This window comes from Mustela nivalis (assembly GCF_964662115.1).
Source record: "Mustela nivalis genome assembly, chromosome: 4".
NCBI lineage: Eukaryota > Metazoa > Chordata > Mammalia > Carnivora > Mustelidae > Mustela > Mustela nivalis.
In genome coordinates this window covers 133401920-133428462 of record NC_139023.1, presented here as the reverse complement: position 1 = coordinate 133428462, position 26543 = coordinate 133401920, and the positions used below count along the sequence as shown (strand labels likewise).

At 39.7% G+C, this 26543-nt stretch overlaps 1 protein-coding gene across 1 annotated transcript in view; it reads right to left on the bottom strand.

Annotated features, from left to right (window-relative positions):
* Positions 1–26321, bottom strand: part of CPE (carboxypeptidase E) — a 111252-nt gene extending 84931 nt beyond the window's left edge. Inside the window, exon 1 of the mRNA XM_082727245.1 lies at positions 25773–26321. Coding sequence (XP_082583371.1) covers positions 25773–26079 — 307 coding nt within the window. The 5' untranslated portion in view covers positions 26080–26321. The remainder of the gene's footprint in view (positions 1–25772) is intronic.
* Positions 26322–26543: the final 222 nt, after the last annotated feature.

Sequence of the window (26543 nt, the reverse complement as noted above, 5' to 3'; positions counted from 1 at the left end):
CTGCACCTATTTTTGTGAATGAGCTTGTCCAAGGAGAAGGTGTGTAATGCAAAGAGAAGAAACCAAGAACAGAAGTCTGGGCAATGCCACCACTTAAAGGGCAGAGAGAGGAGGAGACCTCAGAAAAGATTGAGAAGATAAAAAGAGAACGAGGTGACTTATCCAGCACAAGTCTAAGAGGAGTTGCAAGTCACAATAAACAAGGGTGATCAACTGTATCCTGCAAAAATAAATAAATAAGGTCGAGTATGATAAAGATTGAAGGCTGCTCAGTGGAATTGATGGTTAAGAGCTAGAGTGACTCAGAACTTACCATTGAAACCAGGATAGTCTTGAGAGTGAAAGGAGACTCTACTAACAAACACCCAAGGAGCACAGAATATGGCCCCAGCACAAACCAGGACACAAGGTGACCCAGTGAGGAGATCATTAGTGTCCTTCATGAGAACAGCTTCAACAGCATCATGCCATGGAAGCCACACTTGCTGTGAATCCTGAACGAGTATGATGAGGATGTAGAGACTAATCCTTACAGAAGCTTGTTGTGATGGATGAGTAAGAAAAGGTTAGTGGGGCGCCTGGGTGGCTCAGTGGGTTAAGCCGCTGCCTTCGGCTCAGGTCATGATCTCAGGGTCCTGGGATCGAGTCCCACGTCGGGCTCTCTGCTCAGCAGGGAGCCTGCTTCCTTCTCTCTCTCTCTCTCTGACTGCCTCTCAGTGTACTTGTAATTTCTCTCTGTCAAATAAATAAATAAAATCTTTAAAAAAAAAAAAAAAAGAAAAGTTTAGTGTTCAAAGGGAATCAACTCTCCATTTACTCCCTATTCCTTGGTCTGGCTCCTTTCTCTCAGTTCTACTGAGCCTGCCCAACCCCCCACACACGTCAAAGTGATTTCTTGCCAGTCCAGGAAGTGAGTGACATTTACCGAGACCTCTGTTTCATCAACTTCTGCAGCCCATGGCATTGCCTGCTGCCCCTGGCCCCTGAAACTCTCTTCCCCTGATTTCTAGCGCCCTGAATTTCATCGACAGTCTCCACCTCTCTGCTCTATCTACCTCCTCTAATCTTAAAAATGTTGATATATCCTAAGGCTCTGCCCAGGGACACCTTCTTTCCTCTGCCTATTCTCTCTCCTTCAGTGGTCTCACCCACAATTACAGTTTCCACCTTCTCCAGTCCTGCAAATGAGTCTGAAAACTCTTCCTCTGTCCTCAAACTCTCCCTGAAATAAAGGTCCTCATTTCAAACTAAGGACCATACATCTCTCTCCTGGTGGTTGGTCCACCACACCTCACTAAACCTGTCAAAAGCACATTACCTTTTTCTTAAATGAGCAGCTCATATATTTTCTACTCAAGGACATCCTAATACAACTAAAGCCTGTCTGTTAAGATTTTGCTTCCTTCACAAGTGCAATAAGTGCTGAACACAAAGTCTGATGTTGTTATTCGTTGAACATCAGTTACCTTGGAACCCATTCTTAGAGAGCTTGGGGTGATAATTTTAATGAGTGGTACCGCTTTTCTTCTAGAATCTTCTCTTTAACTTCACTTGCTAGGATCCAAGTCAGTCAGGCATCACTTCTCTCACAGAGATTTCTTGGTATCCTTACTGAATATATCTTCCTCTTTTAATCTCAAACTTCACTTTGTATTTCTCTTAAGGTACTTGCCATATTCTGTCTTGATTATCTCATATATACATCTTATCCCTTCCTAGTGTGTCTCTCCTTTTTTTTAACATTTCCTCATTTTTCCAGTTTTTTAATTTAAATTCAATTAACCAACCTATAATACATAATTAGTTTCAGATATAGAGTTCAGTAATTCAACAGTTACTTATTACACCCAGTGCGTATTACATCCCGTGTCCTCCTTAATGCCATCACTCAGTTAGCCCATCCCCCACCCACCACCCCTGCAGCAATCCTCAGTTTGTTTCCTATAGTCCAGAGTTTCTCATGGCTTGTCTCTCTCTCTGATTTCTTCCCATTCAGCTTTCCCTCCCTTCCCCTATGAGCCTCTACGCTATTCTTATATTCCACTTACGAGTGAAACCATATGATAATTGTCTTTTCCTGACTGACTTATTTTGCTCAGCACAATACCCTCCAGTTCCATCCACGTCAATGTAAATGGTAAGTTTCATCCTTTTTGATGGCTGAGTAATATTCCATTGTGTATATATCCCACATCTTTTTTATCCATTCATCTGTCAGTGGACATCAGGGCTTTCTCCAGTTTGGCCAATGTGGACACTGCTGCTTTAAACATTGGGGTACATGTACTCCTACCCCTTCAGTATATTTGTATCTTTGGGGTAAATACCTAGTAGTGCAATTGCTGGATCACAGGGTAGCTCTATTTTTAACTTCTTGAGGAACCTCATAATCCTGAAATTTGTATGGAATCAGAAAAGACCACGAATAGCCAGAGGAATATTGAAAAAGAAAAACCAAATCTGGTGGCATCACAATTCCAGACCTCAAGCTCTATTACAAAGCTGTATTCATCAAGACAGTATGGTACTGGCACAAAAACAGACACATAGATCAATGGAACAGAATAGAGAGCCCAGAAATAGACCCTCAACTCTATGGTCAACTAATCTTCAACAAAGCAGGAAAGAATATCCAACAGAAAAAAAAGACAGTATCTTCAACAAATGGTGTTGGGAAAAATGGACAGCCACATGCAGAAGAATGAAAAAGAATGAAACTAGACCACTTTCTTATACCATACACAAAGATAAACTCAAAATGAACGAGAGATCTAAATGTGAGACAGGAATCCATCAAAATCCTAGAGGAGAACACAACCACTGTGACCTTGGCTGCAGCGACAACTTCTTGCTAGACATGTTTCCAAAGGCAAGGGAAACAAAGGCAAAAATAAACTATTAGGACCTCATCAAGATAAAATCTTTTTCACAGAAAAGGAAACATTCAACAAAACTAAAAGGTTATGTCTTTTAGTATATACAAAACAGATTTTTTTTTAAGATTTTATTTATTTATTTGACAGGCAGAGATCACAAGTAGGCAGAGAGGCAGAGAGAGAGAGGAGGAAGCAGGCTCCCTGCTGAGCAGAGAGCTTGATGCGGGGCTCGATCCCAGGACCCTGAGACCATGACCTGAGCCAAAGGCAGAGGCTTAACCCACTAAGCCACCCAGGTGCCCCACAAAACAGATACTTACTATTCAGAATGGATTGTTATCATTTAGATAACAGATGCATTTGCCATCTTTGCACTTCCTACTTGAAAATCCATTATTTTTATCACCCTTAAATACAAAAAGAAAACTGACAACTATTCATGTTCTAATGTTAAATATCTCCAGTTATCATTATTTTTACAAAATAGCTCTAACTATGTAGCTTATGGAGATACACTGTAAGAGAACACTTTATCAAGTGGGTTCATTTTTAGGCACATGGAGATTAATATGATCATGTTAAAGGTGTATATTTAGGCAATTAAATTGGTATAACATAAGCCAGCTCGAAAGCAAAGCCTTTAATTCCTAGTGTCAAAGCCTAGAATTATGAATTAATAAAAATTGCTACAATAGGCAGTGATCTGAAGTGGAACTTCTTAGTCACCAATTAGTTAAAAGGGCCAATTCCTGCAAAACCTATTTTTAACACCTCAGTGTACGTCACCCAGTATTCTTTGTCTAACAGAACTGGACCTTTAAATACAGCTTAAAGCCAGATGGTCTCCTCAATAAAAAAACAGCAGGAGGCAACATATTAATGTTACTCAACAGGCAAGTCTGCAGACACTCAACCAATGAAATTAATCTTCAGTGGCTAAGCCACTCTGTTACCATGGCAACACCTACTTCAGAAAAAAATACTGGATTTTCGAATGAAATGAGCCACCCATCTTAAAACTCCAATATGATCCAAGCTACAATGATCAAATTAGCTAAAGTAACTGGCGAGATCTTTTGAGTCACCTCACATCAGGTTTACCTATGAAAAGTCCTTTGCCCTTCTATTTTAAAATATTCATCTATGCTCAGTTTCTAACTGTCTTGATTTCCTAGATAAACATATTCCATTTAAAGGTGTGTGTATATTTGTGTGCACACACTTATAGGCCAAGTCCTAAATATAATGGAAAATGTTAATGTCTTAGAAAACTTACACTGGTACCTACTCTTACGAGACTGTTATTAATACTATGCCTGATTAAAGAGATTAATCAAGGAAATAAATGTAGAAAAGACCAGAATGATATTATTATGTGAAGATTTAAGTTAAAATTACACTTAAATCTTATTTTTAATATAGTTCCATTTTTAAGTTGAAATGATAATTTGTCCAAGGCAGATGATCTTGTTTTTCCTAATGAAAATGCAGAGAACCTAATGTTTGGAAATATCTTGTAAAATCAGATATGATGATGGGGTAGTGAGCTGACTTTGGAAGCAAGGAGAGAGGATGTTTAAGAACATCTCACAGAGGTGCTGGGTTGCTTGATAGGTCAAGCACCTGCCCTCTACTCAGGTGATGATCCTGGGGTGCTGGGATGGGGCTCCCTGCTCAGAAGGAGGCTGCTTCTCCCTCTCCCTCTACCACTCTCCCTGCTTGTGCTTTTTTTTTCTCTCTATCAGATAAATAAAATCTTTTTTTTTTAAATGGCATCAGCTTCCACTCAAATCACGTAATAACAAGGAAAATTTCTCCAAAAAGGAAAGAGAGAGAGGCAAGAAGAGAGGAACTGTCTCAGAAGAAAAGAAGGAGATGCAGCAAACAGGTCTTAATGTACTGATTTTGTGTCTTTGTTTAACAATGTACCTATCTATCCATGTGCATTCTAATCTTGATTTTGCCACTCACAAGCTTGTGATATTAAATGTTACCTCTCTGTACATCTGTTTCCAAATTTGAAGAATGGGGATAATAATAGTACCAATCCCATAGGAGTTCAGGATTAGATGAGTTAAGCCTCTAAACAGTGTTTGGCACATACTAAGCATTATATAAGTATGAGCAAAAATATAAAATAAATTTCTATTCTTTTCACAACATTTCAGTATTTTTGCTTATGTTTTCTATTTCAGTCTACCTTGTTTATACTGTGTAGTGCTTTTGTTTTCAACTTTGCTCACCTTTCTTCTTTTATTTTAAATGCAATGTCTCAGCCTGTCATAATCTTTTTAACCCTCTTCACTATCTTCTTATCTGACATGTCGAGCATTTGATGGCTCACTTTCTCTGAGCTACCTCAAAGCCAGGCTGTAGAAGCTATAGCAGTGAGACCCTAGTCCATACACCATGATGAGTCTGACACCAGCCGTTCCCCTGACAGATTCCTCAGCCCAGTTAAAGATGACGCCAGAAACTAATTCAGAAAGGGGATGTAATATATCTCCCAGGAACCGAAAACCTCAGTACAAAGAATACACTTGATTAACTGAAAAGTATTTTTTCATGAAAACTCGGCCAAATTGAAAATTTCAACATACATGAACACATAAACACACAAACACACACACACACAACACACACACACACACAACACAACACACTTTTTTCCCTTTGAAGGGAGGAGAAAATAGAAGCAAAAAAAAAAAGTTGCAACAGTCTTAGAATAACTGACTGGATACTGGATAAAAAGTCAGTCTAGTCTTGATTTACTTAAGACAAGGGAGGACTCCTCTTTATATTGGAATTAGCCCAGTCCCAGTGCCATACATGCAAGACTGGGTTGCCACAAACCTTTCACTACAGATTTGTTTAGTCATTCTGCTACAGAAACACTTCTGTCATCAGTAGACCTTGTGTGTGCCCAGTTACCATTCTCTGAAAAAAACATTTCCCAAGAACCTGTACAACTGTCTATGTGAAATAACATGTAAAACCTTTGAACTACATAAAATACACAACATTTAGGATTTCCAGTTTAATCCTGACCTTCTAAGCTCAGCTTCTAATTCAGCTTCTAAGCAGAATATAGCCTTAACAGATAAGAAACAAGAGGAAATTTAGTCCACACAACTTTCATTCTAACCCATTTGTATAGGAAAACTTGGAAAACAACCCTAAAAAGTCACTTTTTTACTAATTTGACAAAGAAATAGCTACTATCAAAACTGCCCCAGCAAGGGCACCTGGGTCGCTCAGTGGGTTGGGCCTCTGCCTCCAGCTCAGGTCATGGTCTCAGGGTTCTGGAATCCGGCCCCGCATCGGGCTCTCTGCTCAGGAGGGAGCTTGCTTCACCCTCTCTTTCTGCCTGCCTCTCTGCCTACTTGTGATCACTCTCTGTGTCAAATAAATAAAATAACATCTTAAAATTTAAAAAAAAAAAACTGCCCCAGCAAATCATAAGCAGTATATTCACTGACCCCTGACACACAGAGAACTGTCCATCCACTGCCCCCTTCTTCTTGGCCTCACACCCAACGGGCTCTGGACTCCCACTCTTAACAACACCCAATGACCATGCACAAATCAAATGGGGAATTACAGCAGATGTCTAAATAATTCAGACCAAATACTTTCACCTGAAACAATACGATAATCAAAAGAAAAGTATTTCACCCTGAGTTTACTACAAAATTATCTCAAGCCTTTTCATTGTATTATTGGCCCATTTCCTGCCCATGAGAACCCACCCTCTCACTCAAACATGGCCCTAAAGATTCCGGTATTTTTACTGCTTATCCAAATGCTGCCTCTAAATTACCAACTGAATCTATCATCTAATCATCTTAGTAGTGTCTCACAAATGGCAAAGAACAAAACAAAAAAGTTTCACCCATATATATTTCATATATATTCTTAACTTCTTACAATAATGTACACCACTATTTTCTGTACAAAAATTTAAGGGGGCACTTTTTTTCTAGGTATAATTCCGATGAATATTTATTATTTTAATATAGCTTAGTTTTAGTATAGCTGAGTTATTAGATATGCAATATAATGTCAATAATTCTTCTACCCCTGTAATGTTTTAAATAAAACACTCACAAATAAAGAAATAAAGTTCTTTAAGAAACTCTGTACTGACTGTTGGTTTGAGAAAACTTCCAAAAAACATGTCCTTCTCTTTAGCACAAGTAACTTTTTTCACATTAAAATTTAATGTAGACACCCGAACAGGCCAACACAAGTACTATTTTTAAAAGGAAACCTCACCCAATATCAGTTATTTATATTCCATACTCCTAACCTCCAACAACATATGATTCATTCTGCACACGGCGCACAAACCTGGAGCTGGCCTTGGGAACCACAATGCCCTCACATAGTCCCCCTCCCCCGCCGCGAAATGCTTACACTCTCCCAGGACTAGGGGTTCTGATTTGGAATATATAACTTAGGAATCGTAAGACTTTACTGTAAATGGGCAGTGAGTTGAGAGATGTCTGGATCACATTCCCAAATAACAGCCTTTATGTATTCTAGGAAGCACAGTGCATATCCGACCTTTGTTAATAAATTCTCGTAAGTATTTTAACGAATACGTAACTGTCCTTCCTTGGACAACTTCGGTTTTGCCAGTGCTCGTCTTGAAGCAAGATTAAGTACCTCATCTCATCCTCCAAAGTAAACTCCTCCACAAAGCATCACGGGGCATAGTGGATTCGGCTGACTTTCCCATTTGACATTTTTGCCATTCCCAAAGGTTTTCTAAAGCCACCGGCCATTAAGTCTTTCTCTCCCTGATTGTCCACACAGTCGCTGAAAGTGTGCCTCTCCTTTTTATCCCATTTAGCCCATTCCTCAGCACAGGAAGGCCCAACTCTTCTAGAATTCATCAGAGCAGTCTTCTAAGAGAATCTTGTTTCTTCCTAAAGAGTGGGTTCTACTGTCCCCCCAAAATAACATTTTCTACATATACTTGGAGTATGCTAAAGTGATTTATTTCAATCCTTTCCTGATTTTGCCACTTAACACACCCTCTGGCCCTCCCAGGCCCTGTCCATCCACCTTCAGCACACCCATACCCATTTAACAGCACACAGACAGGAAACTGTTCTAAGAAACTGAAAACACTGATAAGTTACATTGCTATAAACTCCCTCCCAGACTTCAGTCCATGCAGATAGCTCTAGACTCTCAATGGCCACATAAGAAATAGTTACATTGATTCATTGCTATGGGAAATACTCTAAAAAGGAAGACAGCCTAATTGTCTATCAGGAAATGGGTTCGAGGCCTCCTAGGCTAAAAAAGCTTGGGGAGGTGGTTTAATCTCTCTCTGGAGACAACAGAATCAGAGTATTCCTTCCAGATAGGAAAAAAAAAAGAAATTATATGATTCCGTTTCACAATTCTATGTAACACTAATAAAGATTGGGTTTAACATTAGGAGCAATTTAAAATAATTTTACTCTAATTAAAAACCTATAATTTGAAAAATTAGCTAAACAGTAAATATTTCTGCATAGTGAATTTCTCTCCCAAAAGCATCTGACAAACTACATGATCATTATTCAAATGTTACACAAATGCATCTGGATGAAAGTTCTAGAATGTCTGCCAATGCAAAAGAAAAGGTATGGGCTGAAGTATCTTTCAATATCAAGCTACATCATTTTTTTGGTGTTGCTTTTATTTTGTTGTTAAGGATAGCTTTTCAAAGTATAGTCAAATATAACTGAGCTATATCTAACAGCAGAAAATTAGCCTAACAAAATCAGAATTACTTAACATCTTTTACCCCCATAACTTTTAGAGTATCCAATAATAGCTACAGAGAGATGAAAAAAGGAAATCAATTGTTGCTTATTACACTATAAATTTTACATGCTTAATATAATTAAATTATATCTAATATAATAACATTTTATTCATATGCTTAATTTTATGAAATGTTATATATAATGTAAATATATATATATACATAATATGTTACATCTTATCTATGTTATATTATGTACACATGCATTGTGTTGTAATATATAATGTTAGCATAAGATCCAACCCAAAAAGTTTTATCCTCCTGAAGAGGGAAAAATTGACCCCAAAGGACAACACCCTAAGCATTATATTCTCTCCAACAAGGTGGAAATTATTGAAGACATACATATCACCACTAACAGGGGCAGTGAAGAAAAAGACACAAGAATAATCTTATATCTTCTACTTTCCAGATGTGATTCACTTTAAGACCTGCTCAAATCCCCTCCTTCTGAAAGTCCTTCATGCTCTCTCTCTCAACCCCTTGTAGAATTTGAGTCAATATCTTCACATTAAGTATTTGGTAAAATACTGTTGTTTCTTGTTCCCTTTTGTAAGTATCTCTTCAATTTGCAGAATGTCAGTCATAGAGCAAGTACCTGCTTTTAATTAACTAGGCCCATTAGAAATACAAATATAATAAAGCACAGTAATAAAAGATGCATATCATTTACTTACCCCTATTACCCACAGTTTGACTCCCAAACATGAAGTGGTTTGAAAGCACTTCTATCAGGTATTTCTAAATGCCTAGTGAATGAATGTCATTAGTTGTCCAATTAGGGTGATTTATACCTCAAAGTTGTTAGTAGGGTCTTTTTTAATAATAAAGTTCTTATTACCTAGGTCTGGGAACTGAGATCATGGAAAATATGGTATGGTCTAAACTGAGAGCCTTCTTGGCGTCTTGGAAATGTTGGCAGAGGTATAAATGCTTTGCTTATGCTACTGTCTTTACAGAGTCCATAAATATATTAACTCTATTCTATGAATTCTGGGGGAAATACCAGCTCGTCTCACCCTTCTGTACATTCATTTAGGAAACACACTCTCATTCATTCCCTCTCCCCATATACACAGGTCATTGAAATTACAGCCATCATTGGCTAATTTCAACATTAAAATATCAACAGCACCAATGATAAGATTCTTAAAACTATTCAGGAAAAAATACTTCATGTTCCCAAAAGTTACATGTAATTTTTTAGGATAGAGTTTTTGCAAACTGAAGGAGAGTCAAAAGAGAAGGAGAATTGTTTATTAGAACGGTATCAAGTACCCCCAACTCCCATCTATCCAGCAATATGAATCGATAATAAAAAAGCATACCAAGAAGGTGGCTCAGTGGGTTAAGCCGCTGCCTTCGGCTCAGGTCATGATCTCAGGGTTCTGGGATCGAGTCCCGCATCGGGCTCTCTGCTCAGCAGGGAGCCTGCTTCCTCCTCTCTCTCTCTCTGCCTGCCTCTCTGCCTACTTGTGATCTCTCTCTGTCAAATAAATAAATAAAATCTTTAAAAACAAAACAAAAAAATGGGAAAAATGGGTCTTAGAAATATTTAAAATAATTGACACATAGTTCAGTTCTTACAGCTAGTGCAAAGCTTAGATTTGTCCTCAATATACAACCAACAATTTAGACACAGGAGTAAAATTATTACACTCTTTTAATGAAGATTCTCCAGTCCAGTCCACAGTGATCAGTAAAGAGAAAATCAGTTGTTGAAATGGACTTGAGAGGTACAGTAAAATTGCGTACCACTCACATATATGAAAACGTGGAACTCTTTTAATCTCAGACACGATAGTGAACAGTGGAACACTGAAATCAACTGAAAACCAAGTATATATGGGGAAGACTCTTCCAAGCAACACTTAGCCTAGAGGTTGTTCTATTGGGAAAAAGTAAATTTAAGGACAGCTTAGAGAATCCTTCCCATGCATTAACACATAGAAGGAAGCATTTCATCAGGTATTTTGCAAATGCTCAATGCCTCCAAAGTCTCCTGTAGCTCCTGAATTTGGAAGCAAAAATTCTTTCGGGGGACTGAGATCTGAGTCACTGCATGCAGAAACTAATGTTAAATGCATGCTTTCTGATGCCCTAGAGAGAGTGACTTATATGAACAGAAAAGATTTAGAATTTAATTAGGTTTTCAAAATTCAACATTCAACTTAGTAGAGGTACAAATTATAAATTCAAGATCCTAGTTATTCTATAAGCATTTAAGTTCAGTTTACAAATCATATTGATGCAGATTCTATACTCTTACCTTAAGGGGAAATTTGTTCACTTCATTAAATTGTCTTAAAAATTTCAAACTGTAAAAATAAATTTAATATGTTCAATTTCCTTTTTAAGTCCCTTGTTCGACTGACCGACAAATGTTCATAACTTTTTAAATAATGTGGTAAATCTACTATAGTAAACATACATGGTCTTTCTTTCTTTTAATTTTATTTAAATTAAACAAAAACAAAACAAAACAGTTCACTCCTTTGTCCCACACACCCTCCCCATACACGGTTACTCTTAAGTTCTCTAAGTGCTCTAATACAGTTTACAAACTTGTTAAGATTTCAGCTTAAAAATCATAATTCGCATATTTTCCTATTAGCATTACAAGGTTAATCTTTAGACATCACAATCTACCAAATTTTACAAAACATTTTAAGTTTCAAAAGCACTTAAAACCCCAATAATATATAAATTATTTCTCAATCTCCTTAGTGGGGGCGCCTTGGTGGCCCAGTGGGTTAAAGCCTCTGCCTTCAGCTCCGGTCATGATCCTGGAGTCCTGGGATCGAGCCCTGCATCGGGCTCTCTGCTCAGCAGGGAGCCTGCTTCCCTCTCTCTCTGCCTGCTTCTCTGCCTATTTGTGATTTCTCTCTCTCTGTCAAATAAATAAATAAAATATTTTTTAAAAATAAAATAAAATAAATCTCCTTAGGGTTTAAAATTCTTACCCCAGGGGCGCCTGGGTGGCTCAGTGGGTTAAGCCTCTGCCTTCAGCTCAGGTCATGATCTCAGGGTCCTGGGATCAAGCCCCGCATCAGGCTGTCTGCTCAGCAGGGAGCCTGCTTCCCCCCTCTGTCTCTGCCTGCCTCTCTGCCTACTTGTGATCTCTGTCTGTCAAAAAAAATGAATAAAAAATCTTTAAAAAAAATAAATAAATAAAATAAAATTCTTACCCCAAAGGGAAAACAGCTATGTCAAGCCACATGGTTTTGGGGGTTACCTTCCCAAAGAAATGTAGGCAATGTTGGGGGTTATCACCTTCAGTTGACTTAAGTGTCAAAGCTGCAGATGTTTGGGGCAATTTTTCTCAGCATATTGAGCCACTGTAATAATTTCTATTTCATGAACTGCAAAACTTAGAGAAGAGAGCAATGATGACCTACCCACATCCCTAGCTTTATGACCTATCCTCATCTAATTTTCAAGACAAGTTGGACTTGGTAATTCCCTCCCAGATGATTATACTGCTAATTTGACTATGTATTTCCTTGACTCTTGAAATAATTAAATAATTTCCATCCTGTTTCAGAGACAGTTTCCTTCCTTTCATAATCACCTATTTGATAGAACCACACAGCTCTTACAAATATTGAAATGGTATCCAACTGCATGCTTAATATTGCTCATGGCTTTGTTTGATAGTTTGGTCACAACTTCCATGGTCATGCTCCTGATGACTAAGAGCCCTTTGTAATTAGCCCTTTGGTTCTGATACAAGCAAGCAGCCAGAGTGGTGTGGCTCAACACAGCATGGACAGCATCTTACTAAGAAGCAGATCAGGAGGCAACATAAAGTCAAGTCTTTATAGAGAAAGGACCAGAACAAGAAAAAAGACCAGCCTAGAATGGAGCATTAACATCAAATCAGCCTGTGATCAGATGCACATGCCAGGTTCTGTGGATACAGCAGTAAACCTGGCAGAGATATCCTCAAGGTCACAGAGAAGGCAAAACTGTGCATTGCTATCTCATATGCCCTGCCGTGGAGAACAGGACGTACTTCCATGGTCACAGTTAACAGTTTGGTAAAGGGCATAAAACTGTATCTAATACGTTATTCATTCTGAAGTATTCACTCATTCATCATTTTCAACACTGCACTGAGAAACTACTATAGACCCAACACACACCAAATAGTCCCCACTGAAATGTGCAGTCATTATCCTGGTTCCAGAAGAAGACAGCTTAGTTAGTCTCTTTTAAAAAGGGGAGGACAGGGACACCTGGGTGGCTCAGTTGGTTAAGCAGCTGCCTTCGACTCAGGTCATGATCCCAGCGTCCTGGGATCGAGTCCCACATCGGGCTCCTTGCTCCGTGAGGAGCCTGCTTCTCCCTCTGCCTCTGCCTGCCACTCTGTCTGCCTGTGTTTGCTCTCGCTCGCTCTCTCTCTGACAAATAAATAAATAAAATCTTTTAAATAAATAAATAAATAAAAAGGGGAGGACACATCACTTTATAATTTGGCTTCTTTGAAAATTAGCACTGACATTATGCGATGGGCCCTAAATTTGATTAAATTATGATTTTCATTAGATGTTGGATTTGTTTGTTTATATTTGACATTTTAATAATGTTTACATGCCAGATAACTTTATATAATTTAATTTATAAATGGCTATACATCACCACAACCTTCTAACATTTTTAGTGTATTTGTCAATTAAGAATTAGCAAAAAAGAAAAAAAGAAATTAGCAAGAAGTATGGTTCTCTATAGAGAAGGAAAACTTCAGCACAAGCAATGATTTATATTACTAACTTGTAACTGAATATACACTATATTTTTGAGGCTTCATTTTATAACTCTTATTTTTGTCATAAATGAACTAAAGAGTGATAAGGACGTGACAATTTGGCTTTTTTGTATAGGTGAAAATAGGCTGTCCCTGTTTGATAAACAAAGGCAGTATAGACAAAACCAAATGTGCCTATTAAGGACTCAGAATTTTCCTTCTGCAGCCCCATTACACTTCCTAAAAATAACCCCCTCAAGGGGTTCCTGGCTGGCTCAGTCTAGAGATGTGACTCTTGATCTCAGGGTCTTGATCTTAAATAAACTCCTCAAGTTACCAGTCCTTTTTATAGTGTAACTATTCCTAACATATTTGTTAAGTCTTTCCTCATGCATAAATAACAGCAGTTTATGTGTATTTTTACAGGGGATTAATTAAGATCACATGTGACAAGATCTTTAAAAAATTTACTTTTTTTATTTTTCTTTAAATTTTTTTTTCAACAATAGTCAGACTCTTTCTGCATCTTCAAGTTCCCACAAAGATATTCTCCAATTCGTCACGTGTAGCAGGTATGGGAAATCAGTTCAAGTAAGACTAAACTGGAAGTTGTTTATAAAAAGATGGATGGGGAGCTATCTCAGGAATAAATGCTTGGCAGTAAATGAGCCTGTACACATCCCTGCGTTCACACAACCCAAAGTTCACGGACAAAATCCTCTCAGTTGTTATTCAGATTACTACTCTATTTTAATATCCATGGAAGAAAGAAAAAGCCAAAGGTGGAAGAGGAGAAAATGTGGGACCACACTAACCAGTAAGGTTCTCCAAACCTACCTCGGAGGGCATCTAGTTAGAATCCTCACAAAAGTAAAAGCAAATTTGGCCAATTTTTTAGAACCCTGGCAGAATATCTGACCAGATTTAGAGAAAGGAGCAATAACTCAAAAAAACTTCTTGAAAGAAGAAAGCTTTTGAGAAAAGACTTCTTAAGATTTCATTTTTAAGTAACCTTTACCCCAAAACATGGGGCTCAAACTCAACAACTGCATTGCCAACTGAGCAAGCAAGGCACCTCAAGAGTTTTTTTTTTTTAATAAGCCACTTAGATAAAAGAGAAGACTCTTTATTTCCTATAGTAGCTATGGGTAGGAGTAAAAACAAGGAAAATGAAGGCTCTTTTACAGATGCAACTGAAATCTATAAATACAAATAAGCCAATTTTAAAGTTAAAATAATTTAAAGTGATTGCTCCACTCATGATTATCTTGCCATCGTCCAGATAAAACGTAACTGTCTATATAGTATTTTAGTCTATTTATCTCTAGAGTATCATTCACTATATATCCATATAATATCCACATGAGACTCATTTATCTATATTTTGTACTGCTTTCGTGTTTTCCAAAGACTGACTTTGATTCTTGAGGAAATACAAGCAGATTTCTCCTCGGGTGAGCACTATAAAGGTCCTGTTGCCTGTGTGGACTTAGCGCAGTTTCCCAAAAGTTCATTAACTTAATTCCCATAAAGCTGATTATGGGAAGAATCTGGCTTAACATTTACTGAGTTCCCACAATGAATGAGACTGGCTTCTTCTAGTAAACGTCAAAAAAAAAAAAAAGAAAAGAAAAGAAAAAGAAAGATCTGTGCTGAACAATGTCACAGTTTGAGACAAATGAAACTGTTTCGGTAAGACTGTACTTATATGTCCCACACTGCACCTAAAACACACACACAAATTAGGACAGAAGACGTTTTATTTTGCAAATGTCTAACGTTTCCAGCAGTTTCCCCTGCAGATCCGTTTTTACACTTGCTAGGTCAAGAACAGACAGGGGAACTCTTTGATCCCTGCATGTCTATGCAGCACACATTTTATATGGAATAAAGTAACATGGCCACTGGTTATACAGCATGTAAGTTAAGCTCAACATGTGTGAAAGAGTGAACCCGGGTCAGGGCCGGGGGGTGGGGGGGAGGCCTGGATGGCTCAGTGGGTTAAGTGTCTGACTCTTGGTTTTGGATCAGCTTATGATCTCAGGTTCATGGGACCAAGCCCTGAGTCAGGCTCTAAGGGGCTTTTGTCTGTTAACTTTGGGTTATAAATAAATAAACCTTTTTTTTTTTTTTTTTTTTTTTTTTAGTAAATCCAAGTCAAGAAACTAAATAATTCATTTCAAGATATGCAACAGCACTGCCTAAAAGTGTGACCAGCAGAGAAAATAAAATAGCATATACATACTGGGTATTCAGTAAATATTCTCCAAATTAAATTAAAAATATTAGCTACACTGACAAAAGCCTACATTCTCTTTTCATCTTGGAAAGTTGCCTTTATCCTGGAATGCCATTTTTAAAACTATCCCTTGGCTAGAAAAGGAAAAAGAAGAAAGGTATTCAGAATTTTGGTCAGGGAGGTGACAGCCTAACATTTATATAGAACTTTTCCTATCCTGAACTCATGGTCAAGCTTATGATTTGTGCAAGCTGTTGAGCTGAGCTCTAGAAACAAAATATTTTGTGGGGGGAAAAATGGACAATGGCAATGAATGGCAGCTGTGTAGTAAAGAGAAGATTTTCTAGTTTTGAATAATTTAATGTAGTAAGAGAAAATGGGTATTCCAATCAGACAGCATCATTCTTGGATGTGAATATCTGAGTGTTTGCCTGCATATGCAAATACATGAGATAATTGTTGTTTTTCTCAATTCCCTGAACACACATAATCACAGCAAAGCATGCTTTTAGGAACCTGAATTTAAGTTAAAGGTTATATTTAGTCTCATTTTTAAAAATGAGTGATCTGCATCCATTTTTTAAATAGTCTTCGGTTGAAAGCAAATGTCTTAAAAATGAAAGGTATTATTGTTGTTATTAGGACAGAACTATAATGTTCAGCAGTGACTTTAGAGTAAACAGATTTCTATTTAACAAAACACACAGAAGGGGCGCCTGGGTGGCTCAGTGAGTTAAGCGTCTGCCTTCGGCTCAGGTCATGATCTCAGGATGCTGGAATGGAGCCCCGCATCGGGCTCTCTGCTCAGCAGGGAGCCTGCTTCCCCCACCCCCCTCTCCCCCCCCACCCCCGCCCTGCCTGCCTCTCTGACTACTTGTGGTATCTGTGTCAAACAAATAAATAAAATCTTTTAACACACACACACACACACACACACAGAATATTTACTTGCAGTGGAGAATTGCTGCTGAGTTTATTATAATTCATTCATTTCTCATTTAAGAGTCAGCTCCACAACACTCTACGCGAGCCACCTTATCCTTCAAGGATTACTGTTTGAAGACATTTAAATATGTAGGTAATCATCTGGAAATAATAAAAGGCAGTGTAACACAGACTGGATCTTCTCTAAAGCCACATTTCATCAGAAAGATCTGGCTGCTGGATTGCCTGCAAAACACAATATCTTGAATTTTGAAAGAGAAACCTTCAGAGGAGTGGACCAGCAACAATTCCAGTAATTAACAGGAAGGGAAGGGAAGAGTAAATTTAAATGTATTTCGAATTTGAGTTCTTGTGGCCCATCAGCTGGCTTTCAGATAAACCTCCTCCTCTAGAGCATTTTCAGGGGCATGATTTGAATGCCATTTCACGAGGGAAGGGAAAAGTACAACCTGGGATGTATGCCTCTGACATTCAAAAGAGCACACAGCTCTTAGTACACAACACTCAAGGGTTCATGGTTTAAAGGTCAAAAATTTTACTAAGTACATTTTTACTGGTTATCTTTAGAACTTTAACTTAATGCTTAAAAATCCAACTAATTTTTAAAATGTCTCAGGAGGAAGAGTCCGGTTATAGCAGACAACAAATGTAGCAAGCTATCAATGATATTTGGGCAGATTTCTCTCCATTATGCAAAACTAGATGCATCACAATATAATAGAAGTATATACATAAGAAAAATACCAGTTCTATCCTCTTGTTATCATACCTCTGGTCTGCTAACAGGCATAAAATCAACATTGCTGGGGCGCCTGGGTGGCTCAGTGGGTTAAGCCGCTGCCTTCGGCTCAGGTCATGATCTCAGGGTCCTGGGATCGAGTCCCGCATCGGGCTCTCTGCTCAGTGGGGAGCCTGCTTCCTCCTCTCTCTCTCTCTCTCTCTGCCTGCCTCCCTGCCTACTTGTGATCTCTCTCTGTCAAATAAATAAATAAATAATCTTAAAAAAAAAATCAACATTGCTCTTCAATACAGCTTTGTTTTGTGATGCATATTTTTGGCATTTTTGAGAAACTTCATTTATTCCACAAACATTCCCTGAGTGGTCACTATGTCCTACACAGAGTACTGAACGTTTGGGATAAATACCACCCCCGAACACAAAAAGCTCACAGTCTACCGGGGAGCACTCGGACCAACACTGGGAAAGACCTTAATGAAGGTAATAGTAATTGTTGACACATGCTGAACTAAGGACCTTATATTTACTACTTCACTTAATCATTACATTATCGTCATTTCATAGGTGAAAAATTTAGGACCTACAGAGCAGTAATTAATTCGCAATTAAAAATTGGAAAAGACAGGGTTTGAACAAAAGCCCCCTGACATTGATGGATACAGTGGAGACCTTTATGTGACAGCTCATCAAAGAACTCTGGAAAACAAAGAAATGGGAGTAAGAAAATTGGGGAGGGGTGAGGAAGGAGGTTTTGAAGAGCTTTCACTTACACTGAGGCTGTGAAAGAATAAAGTAGTCAGGACCTGAGCAGTTTCTTTACAAATTTTTTTGGAAAAATAAGTTAGTTTGCCAAAGTAAATCTTCGAATTGCCCTGGATTTATTTAGCTCCGTGAAGAAACAACCATAGAGACGTTCTCAAACACCGATGAACATGTTCACTGTTTCTACTGAATGAAGCAAATTAAGATGTAGAACTGAAGAGAAGCAGGAACACCTCGTGTTTTAAAAATCGAGAGAAGGCAAACATTTGTGAACAAGAAACAGTGATATGGGAGAAGAGGTCCTTTGGGGCCATTGGTTGGAACAGGCGAGCCTCTGCAGCTCTCATGTGAGGACACAGACAAGGAAGCCCCCTCCAAGTGGGCAAAGTCAATGGAGCACATTTTCCAGATTGATTGAAAGTGCAGAAAATTTTTTAACAAATTAGCCCATCTTCTTAGTAACTAGAAGCGAGCAACTTCATGGAATTATTTTTTGTAGACTATACAGTTTCAGCCCCACCGCAATCCTGGGAGGTGGGAGTTTTTAAGTACTCCTATTTTATAGATAAGAAGCGCAGGTAAACAAGTTAAAAGTGTAAAACTACTTACGAATAAAGTAACTGGGATGCACTTGGTACTTTAATCTTTCCTATCAAAATGATCTATCCTATGCCTGATTGCCTCAGGATCATGTTCTCAATTCAAAAAGCATATCTTTAAGATTTTACACAAATCGCTATGCTAGCTGTTTACTGGGGCGGGAGAGGGGGGAGAGGGAAACCATATGCTCTCCACCCGCCCCCCCAGGAACTCCTTGTATGAGACTCTCTGCTACAGAATTGCCCAAGTAATCCTGCATAATACATTAATGAATGATAATATGCTAATGCTCTTTTTCTCAAACAAAATACTAGTTCCAAAATAAGTTTTTTGGAAAATAAAGGGGAGTTCCACGGGGAAAAAAGATTGGGAAATACTGTATAAATGTATTATACTGTATATATAATACTATATCTAACTAAGGTCAGATATTCTGCCAGGGTTCTAAAAAATTGGCCAAATTTGCTTTTACTTTTGTGAGGATTCTAACTAGATGCCCTCCGAGGTAGGTTTGGAGAACCTTACTGGTTAGTGTGGTCCCACATTTTCTCCTCTTCCACCTTTGGCTTTTCCTTTCTTCCGTGGATATTAAAATAGAGTAGTAATCTAAATAAGTTTTTTGGAAAATAAAAGGGAGTTCCACGGGGAAAAAAGATTGGGAAATACTGTATATATGTATTATACTGTATATATAATACTATATCTAACTTGGAGATTTAAAATATACGTTTGCTTATTTAAGGACTCTGAGAAGGTATGTAACAAACAAGCCTATTTATTTTCATTTACCTAATATTTCTCAAGTCAAGCTGAACTAATGTTCCAATGAATATACTTTGGGAAAGACTGGGTTATATGTCACTCCTTATAAGAGTTATTTTTGTATTTGTCAAAAATATCTTGGAGCGCCTGGGTGGCTCAGTGGGTTAAGCCTCTGCCTTCGGCTCAGGTCATGATCTCAGGGTCTTGGGATCAAGCCCCGCATCCGGCTCCAGCCCCGAGCCCCGCATCGGGCTCCCTCGTCAGCAGGGAGCCTGTTTCCCCCTCTCCCTCTGTCTGCCTCTCTGCCTACTTGTGATCTCTGTCTGTCAAATAAATAAATAAAATCTTAAAAAAAAAAATCTTTCCCAAAAGAAAAAAATCTTTCCCAAAGGAAGTGACTGCAAAGGTGGGGATTTCACCCCCATGCTATGCCAATAAAGGAGATGATGGTTGGCAGATGATTCCTTTGCCATCTCTCAAATCGGTTTCCATAGAAAGCTGGTACTTTGCCTAAGCACAGGATATAATGTTAGAGGCCAGTCCCATTTCCTCTCTTCCAAAAGCCAATCACAAGTCAATCAAATACACAATTTCTGGCAAGAACTGCAATGACTCACTCAGGTCTAAAAATAATTCTTGACCATATGTGGTACACATCTAGATCTTTCTCCAGAATCTAACATCTATGTTCACCAACTGTAAGGTCTTACTCAGTTATAAGCATTTCCCACTAATATATAACATACTAATCTGGTATAAAAAAGGTCATACAAAATAATCAAAATCTCTACTTTTTTTTTATTTGTGTAGAAATTCTGCCAACATTAAATGTTCCATCACAATATTTGGCAAATACGTACTGACATTCATACACTTTAAATTTTAACAGATTTTGGAAGGAATAGGTCCAAAATAATCATTCCAACCTTTGAAAGAGAAAAATCTATGCTCTAAAGAATGTTTCTAAGATAGCATTTTAGCTATAAATCAGATTTGCCTCCCAAGAGCAATCTTAAACTACATGTAAAAGAATTCATGTTTTAAATAAACTGATCTTAACTCCTGTTTAATTCTGGGAAGAGTGGTCGGGGAAAACAGATTCCATTGTTTAGACATAAATTAATAAAGGTTTCTTTTACGAGTACTGCAATGATGGATATGCATTCCAGAGAGATTATGTTTGGGTTTGAGAACTTGAATCCTTAGATACAGAAATATCTTTAAAGTATAAGATATAGGGAACCTGGGTGGCTCAGTGGGTTGAGCCGCTGCCTTCGGCTCAGGTCATGATCTCAGGGTCCTGGGATCGAGTCCCGCATCGGGCTCTCTGCTCGGCGGGGAGCCTGCTTCCTCCTCTCTATCTCTGCCTCCTCTGCCTACTTGTGATCTCTGTCTGTCAAATAAATAAAATCTTTAAAAAAAAAAAAAAAGTATAAGATATAAGCAAACAGGAAGAAAAATAACGACACGATGAGTCTTGGCACGTATCATATGTAAGAGAACTCATCTGAGCATCTAGAGTCAGCCAACAGCACAGTTCGACAGAGACCCAGTCTTGGCCCAGCCTTCATCCTACTCCTGCATCTGGGATCCAGACTAACGGAGTGTGAGTAGATGAGACTGGTTCCAAGACCACGTGTGGCTCTTCTAACTGAAGATGGAGGCCACCCTCAACCCTCCTGTCACCCAGCTTTGCAGATCTCGAAGTCATACAAAGTAATAACGGAGACCCAACATTCAGCGAGCCCGGAATCAAGTCGCTTCCTGCGGTGCCATAAGAGAATAGGCACGGTATTTCCTTGCTGATCAATTCAAAACGGAATTTTCTTTCCCTTGGGGTGAATTCAAATGTAGATTATTTGACAGAATGAATCATTTTCAGTAGATGAGTTTCAGCTCAGACCACAGCCAAGTACCACGCAAGTATCATGGTCACTTCTTTCCACTCAGGAAGAGAGCTGGGGGTGTGAATTAATACCTTGCATCCCTAACCTGTTAACCAAGTAAACCTCTCACTTGCCAGGAAAGTATTATGGATAGAGGTTTCGTTTTGGGAGAGCTCTTTGATTATACTAACTAAATACTAAGATATTAGTACCTTTTTTTAAAGCCCAGAAAAAGAACTTTTTTATGAAGAGTTTATTTATTTGTTTATTTGAAAGAACAAGAGTGAGGGAGCACAACATGGGGGAGGGAGCAAGGTGGAGAGTACAGGGAGAGGGAGAAGCAAGGAGCGCAAGGCAGGGCTGGATCTCAGGACCCGGGGATCCTGACCTGAGCTGAAGACAGGCGCTTAACCAACTGAGCCACCCAGATACCCCCAGTAAAAGAATTTTTGATTAAGAAAACTAATAAAGGGGCACCTCGGTGGCTCAGTGGTTTAAGCCACTGCCTTCAGCTCAGGTCATGATCTCAGGATCCTAGGATCGGGTCCCGCATCGGGCTCTCTGCTCAGCAGGGAGCCTGCTTCCCTCTCTCTCTCTCTGCCTGCCTCTCCATCTACTTGTGATTTCTCTCTGTCAAATAAATAAATAAAATATTTAAAAAAAAAAAAACTAATAAACTTGACACCTCTCTCCTACTAGAAGGTAAAATGAATTTGGGCAAGTTGATCAAAGTTTTAATCAGGTAAATGATTTTGCTAAGGCCAATATTATTTCCTACCAGCTTAATCAGAAATATTTCAAACAAATAAGCATAAAACAGATATTCACAAGGCGAGAAAAATAGTTAAAACACTACCCTTAGATGCAGGGACCTCTGTCAAAACATACATCTGTACAAGAGACACTCCACTGGTCAATTCCACTGCACATATCCTGCCTTCTTGTCATCCAGTCTCCAATAACCGAATGTCCCCAGTGTACTATCTCCAGTCCTGCCACACTGCCCTTGCAGCCTTCATACTGCCCTTCCAACTCCGACTTCTCAGTTCCCCAGAGGGCAAGGACTAGCTTGTGCATCACTGCACAGCCTATAGAACTTGGCCACCTAGAGTGTGGGGTGCTCAAAAAAACACTGAGCGCATCCATCTCTACCTCAGAATAAGCGTAGACATTCTCTTTTCGTTTCTCAAAATATTTTACTCTACAAGGAATCTGAAAATCATTTAGGAATGATTTTTATATTTTTTATATTCTATATGGTTTTATATTTTCAAATAACTTTCCTAAAAAGTTAACTCATAGAGTACTATCAATCTTATATACTAATCAGACTTCCCTGTTTACTAGTGTTAGAAATAAGAGAACAGGCCCAGAGTGGAGTCACTTAGGCTAACGTCCACATCACCAAACCGAGACTGAACTTACTTCCAGTTTTATCTGTCCCAGAGGTGGAATCTTATATGAGTCAATTAAGAGTCACCTGATCAACACTAGTTAGGGATTCTGCCTGATAGATCCCTGCCATCCCCTAAAGAAAGGTGAGCTTACAATAATCAGTTTGCTTTTTTGCCTAGTATAACATCCTTGTTCCCACTCTCTTCTGCCTATTGAAGTCTTTCATTTTGTACAGCTCTCAGAAGTCCTTTCTGTATGCTAGATTGGATGCTGACCCATTCATGAATGGGTGCATACAACCAGTAAGATCTTTGAAATTTACTCAGTTGAATTTTGCTTGTTAACACTAGTTCACTGAAAATTTCTAACGGATTTATCTCCTCTTATAAAGGGATGGAGAGAAAAATCACCCTTGTGGTTTTTTAGGGTTGATTCATAACAGTTTATTTTTCCTTTTAAAAATACAATGGATAGGGACACCTGGGTGGCTCAGTTGGTTAAGCCAATGCCTTCAGCTCAGGTCATGATCCCAGCGTCCTGGGATCGAGTCCCACATCAGGCTCCTTGCTCAGCGGGGAGCCTGCTCCTCTCTCTGCCTCTGCCTACTACTCTGCCTGCTTATGACAAATAAATAAATAAATAAATAAATAAATAAAATCTTTTTTAAAAAAAATACAATGGATGGGGGCACGTGGCTGGCTCAGTAGTGTCTGCCTTCTGCTCAGGTCATGATCTTGGGGTCCTGGGATCAAGCCCCACATAGTGCTCCTTGCTCATCAGAAATTCTGCTTCTCCCTCTTCCTCGGTCTCTCTGCTCATGCTTTCTCTCGTTCTCTCTTTCTCTCAAATAAATTAAAAAAAAAAAAAAAAACTTAAAAAAAAAATACAATGGTTAGGTGTGCCTGGCTGGCTCAGTCAGTGGAGCACGAAACTCTTGATCTTGAAATCATAAGTTCAAGCCCCAAATTAGGCATGGAGCCTACTTAAAAATAATAATAAATAATAAAAATACAATGAATAGACACTTGTATTTTGTTAAGTAACCATGAATTTAAAGTTCCTTTCATTTAACAAGAACTATAAAACACATAATGTAAAACATTTGAGTTTACTTTTGCATGATGAATTAAATTGGGGGGGTGTCTTTATAAGGATTAAAACATTTTGCTTTAAAACGCTGTTTTATTCAACTAGTGACGGATTTCATTTTTTTCATTATGTGTATTGATTGCCTGATTCAGGCCAGGTGCTGGAGGCACAGTCCCCCCTCATAGAGTTTGTAATCTAAAAAAGAAACCTGCAAATCTTAAAAGACTATTCATTCCAGGTATTGAAGTAAAAGAACTATTGTTTTCATCATCAGAAGCATATTGCATTCTAACAGTTATATCACTTTAGAATTGCATTTAACTTGAAACAAAACAACAAAAAAGTTAACATTAGCTTTCATATAATCTTAAAGAAACAGTGTAACACATTCTGAGGAACAATCTCTCATAGTAGAATAACAAAAGGTTCTAGGCAAGCAGGCAAGAGGAGAATCCCAAATACTTAGATTTACTTGTGCAGGATGTCATGGTTTTAGGGTATTTGAAATAATTGAAATGGAGTCATCACATTTTTAATTGTTCCTTATCTTCAGAGAACAGTATAAAACTAATCTTCAAACTTTTTAACTCTACATGCTGAGTCCTGCTAGACCCTCACTACATAAAATGTTTTCTAGATCTCATTTTAGGGTTTTGACAGCAAGATTATACCCTTTCCCTCATATTAGTTGAAGGTAAGAAAAGCTTCCTCTTTGAAGATTCATTATTGATCAAGCCCATACACTCAGCATTTTAAGACCAAAGTGTCTCTATTAATCACTTATTTTAATACTTTTCAGTTTGATTCCTAAATATCATAAAACTATTCTGGCCCTACCGTGAGAATTTTTTGCCTATTTTCTAGTTTCCTCTGTCATTTAAAAAAAAAAAAAATCAAGCATTCTATGCTAATGTTATTAGTCCAGATTATTTTAACATTACCTTTGCTATCAGAAGACCAGGACTTATATCATTTCAAGAGTTACATCATTTCTAAAGAACAGAAGCGTAATGAAAAATAGCCCCAAGAACATTATTTAAATCCATTTATTAATACCAAACTAATCACATTTAACATAAATAAAACGTGCCTTACATATGCATAAGATGGCTATATAGAACATAAACTGAAATAAAAACCTGGTAACAAACTACTCATCTCAACCGGCTAAAGCAGAGAAAATGGGATATTCCTGTTTTCCTTAGGCCGTATGCAGTTTCAGAACAGCAATGCCTGTCAGAGGCCACTTGTCCACCCTGGAAGAAACCCTGTGTGTCTGCATACACCACCTCCCAGTGATGCCAGTATCTCTCCCTCCTGGAACCCCCACAGCAGCGCGCCTCCCTAATACGCACATACAGGTAGGGATGGGTACGCAGAACCTGCAGGACCCAATAAGCTTGTCCTCTGGAAAGGAGGAAACAAATGAAGGACTCTTCCTCGTTTCCTCTAAGTCCTTGATTTCTGCACGGTATCTTTCTGCTCTCGTCTGCAAGGAAGGTCGACCTCCTCTCGGAGGACTCTGAATCTTTCTCCGGTCTTTGATACAGCAAAGTGAGAGTGACCGCCCGGTTTTTGCTGGCGTGTGGATCTGCGTGCTCCACGCTCCTACCTCCAGCCCTCCCGCCTTCCCGGCCCAAGCTCACGGAGGGGTGAACTAAGGGCTGGGGGGAGGGGGAGGTGCAGGAAGGACCGCAGAGATGGGGAACCCCGCAACCCACAACGCTCTAGGTCAGGTTCACGACGTCTGCATCCCTCCCTCCACTTGCCGCCTTCCACCCCAGGCGCCCTTTCCCATGAGGCACCCGTGGGCCCACCTTTTTTTCCTCCCGCTCCACACCGCCCCTCGTCCAAGCCTCTGCGGCCCTCCGAGACGCCCCGAGAGATAGCGGGGTGCAGCGCCCTTACCAGGCTCATGGACACCGGGGTTGTCGGACAGCTCGATGACCAGGAGCTCCCGGCCCTCGAAGCTGCGCCCCACCGTGTAGATCCTGCTGATGGCGGTGCACTGCAGCCACACGGACACCAGCGCCTCGCGCAGCTCGGGGTAACGGTGGTACTCGAAGGAGATGCCGTCCTCTTGCTGCAGCCGCCGGCGCCGCCTCATGCCCGCCGCGGGCGCCCCGGGCTCCTGGGCTCCGGCGCCCAGCAGCCACCCGCAGGCGACCAGTGCCCCGCACAGCGCCAGCAGCGCCCGGCCTCCTTGCGCGGCCATCGCCCCGCGCCGCCGCTGCTCGTGCCTTCCTGCGCCCGCGGCTTCTTTTGTCTGGGCTCCCGGACTCTGGCGGGCCGGCGCGGTTGGGGGCGCCGAGTGCCGCAGGAGACTCCGCTTGCTTCACCTCTCGCGGGCCGACTGAGCGCCGCGCGCGGGGGCCACCCGGAGCACAGCGGCTAAGAGGCGGCGCGCCGGGCCGCAAGACTGGCCGCCCAGCCCAGGGGAGCTGCAGGACAAACCACTGCGAGGAGGGGGCCGGCGCGCGCGCGCGCGCGGGATTCGGGAGGGATCCGGGAGGGCGGCTTGCGTGCTTGGCTGGGAACCACGTCAAAAGCCAAATGGCGCCGGGGGCGACGCAGGTGAAGTGACAACTAAGGACTGCTGCGTCGGAGAACGTTGTTGTCATTGAGGGACCCGTGACACTGCGTGTGGAAAAATATTCTTGGATAGCTGGAGGGAGGCTT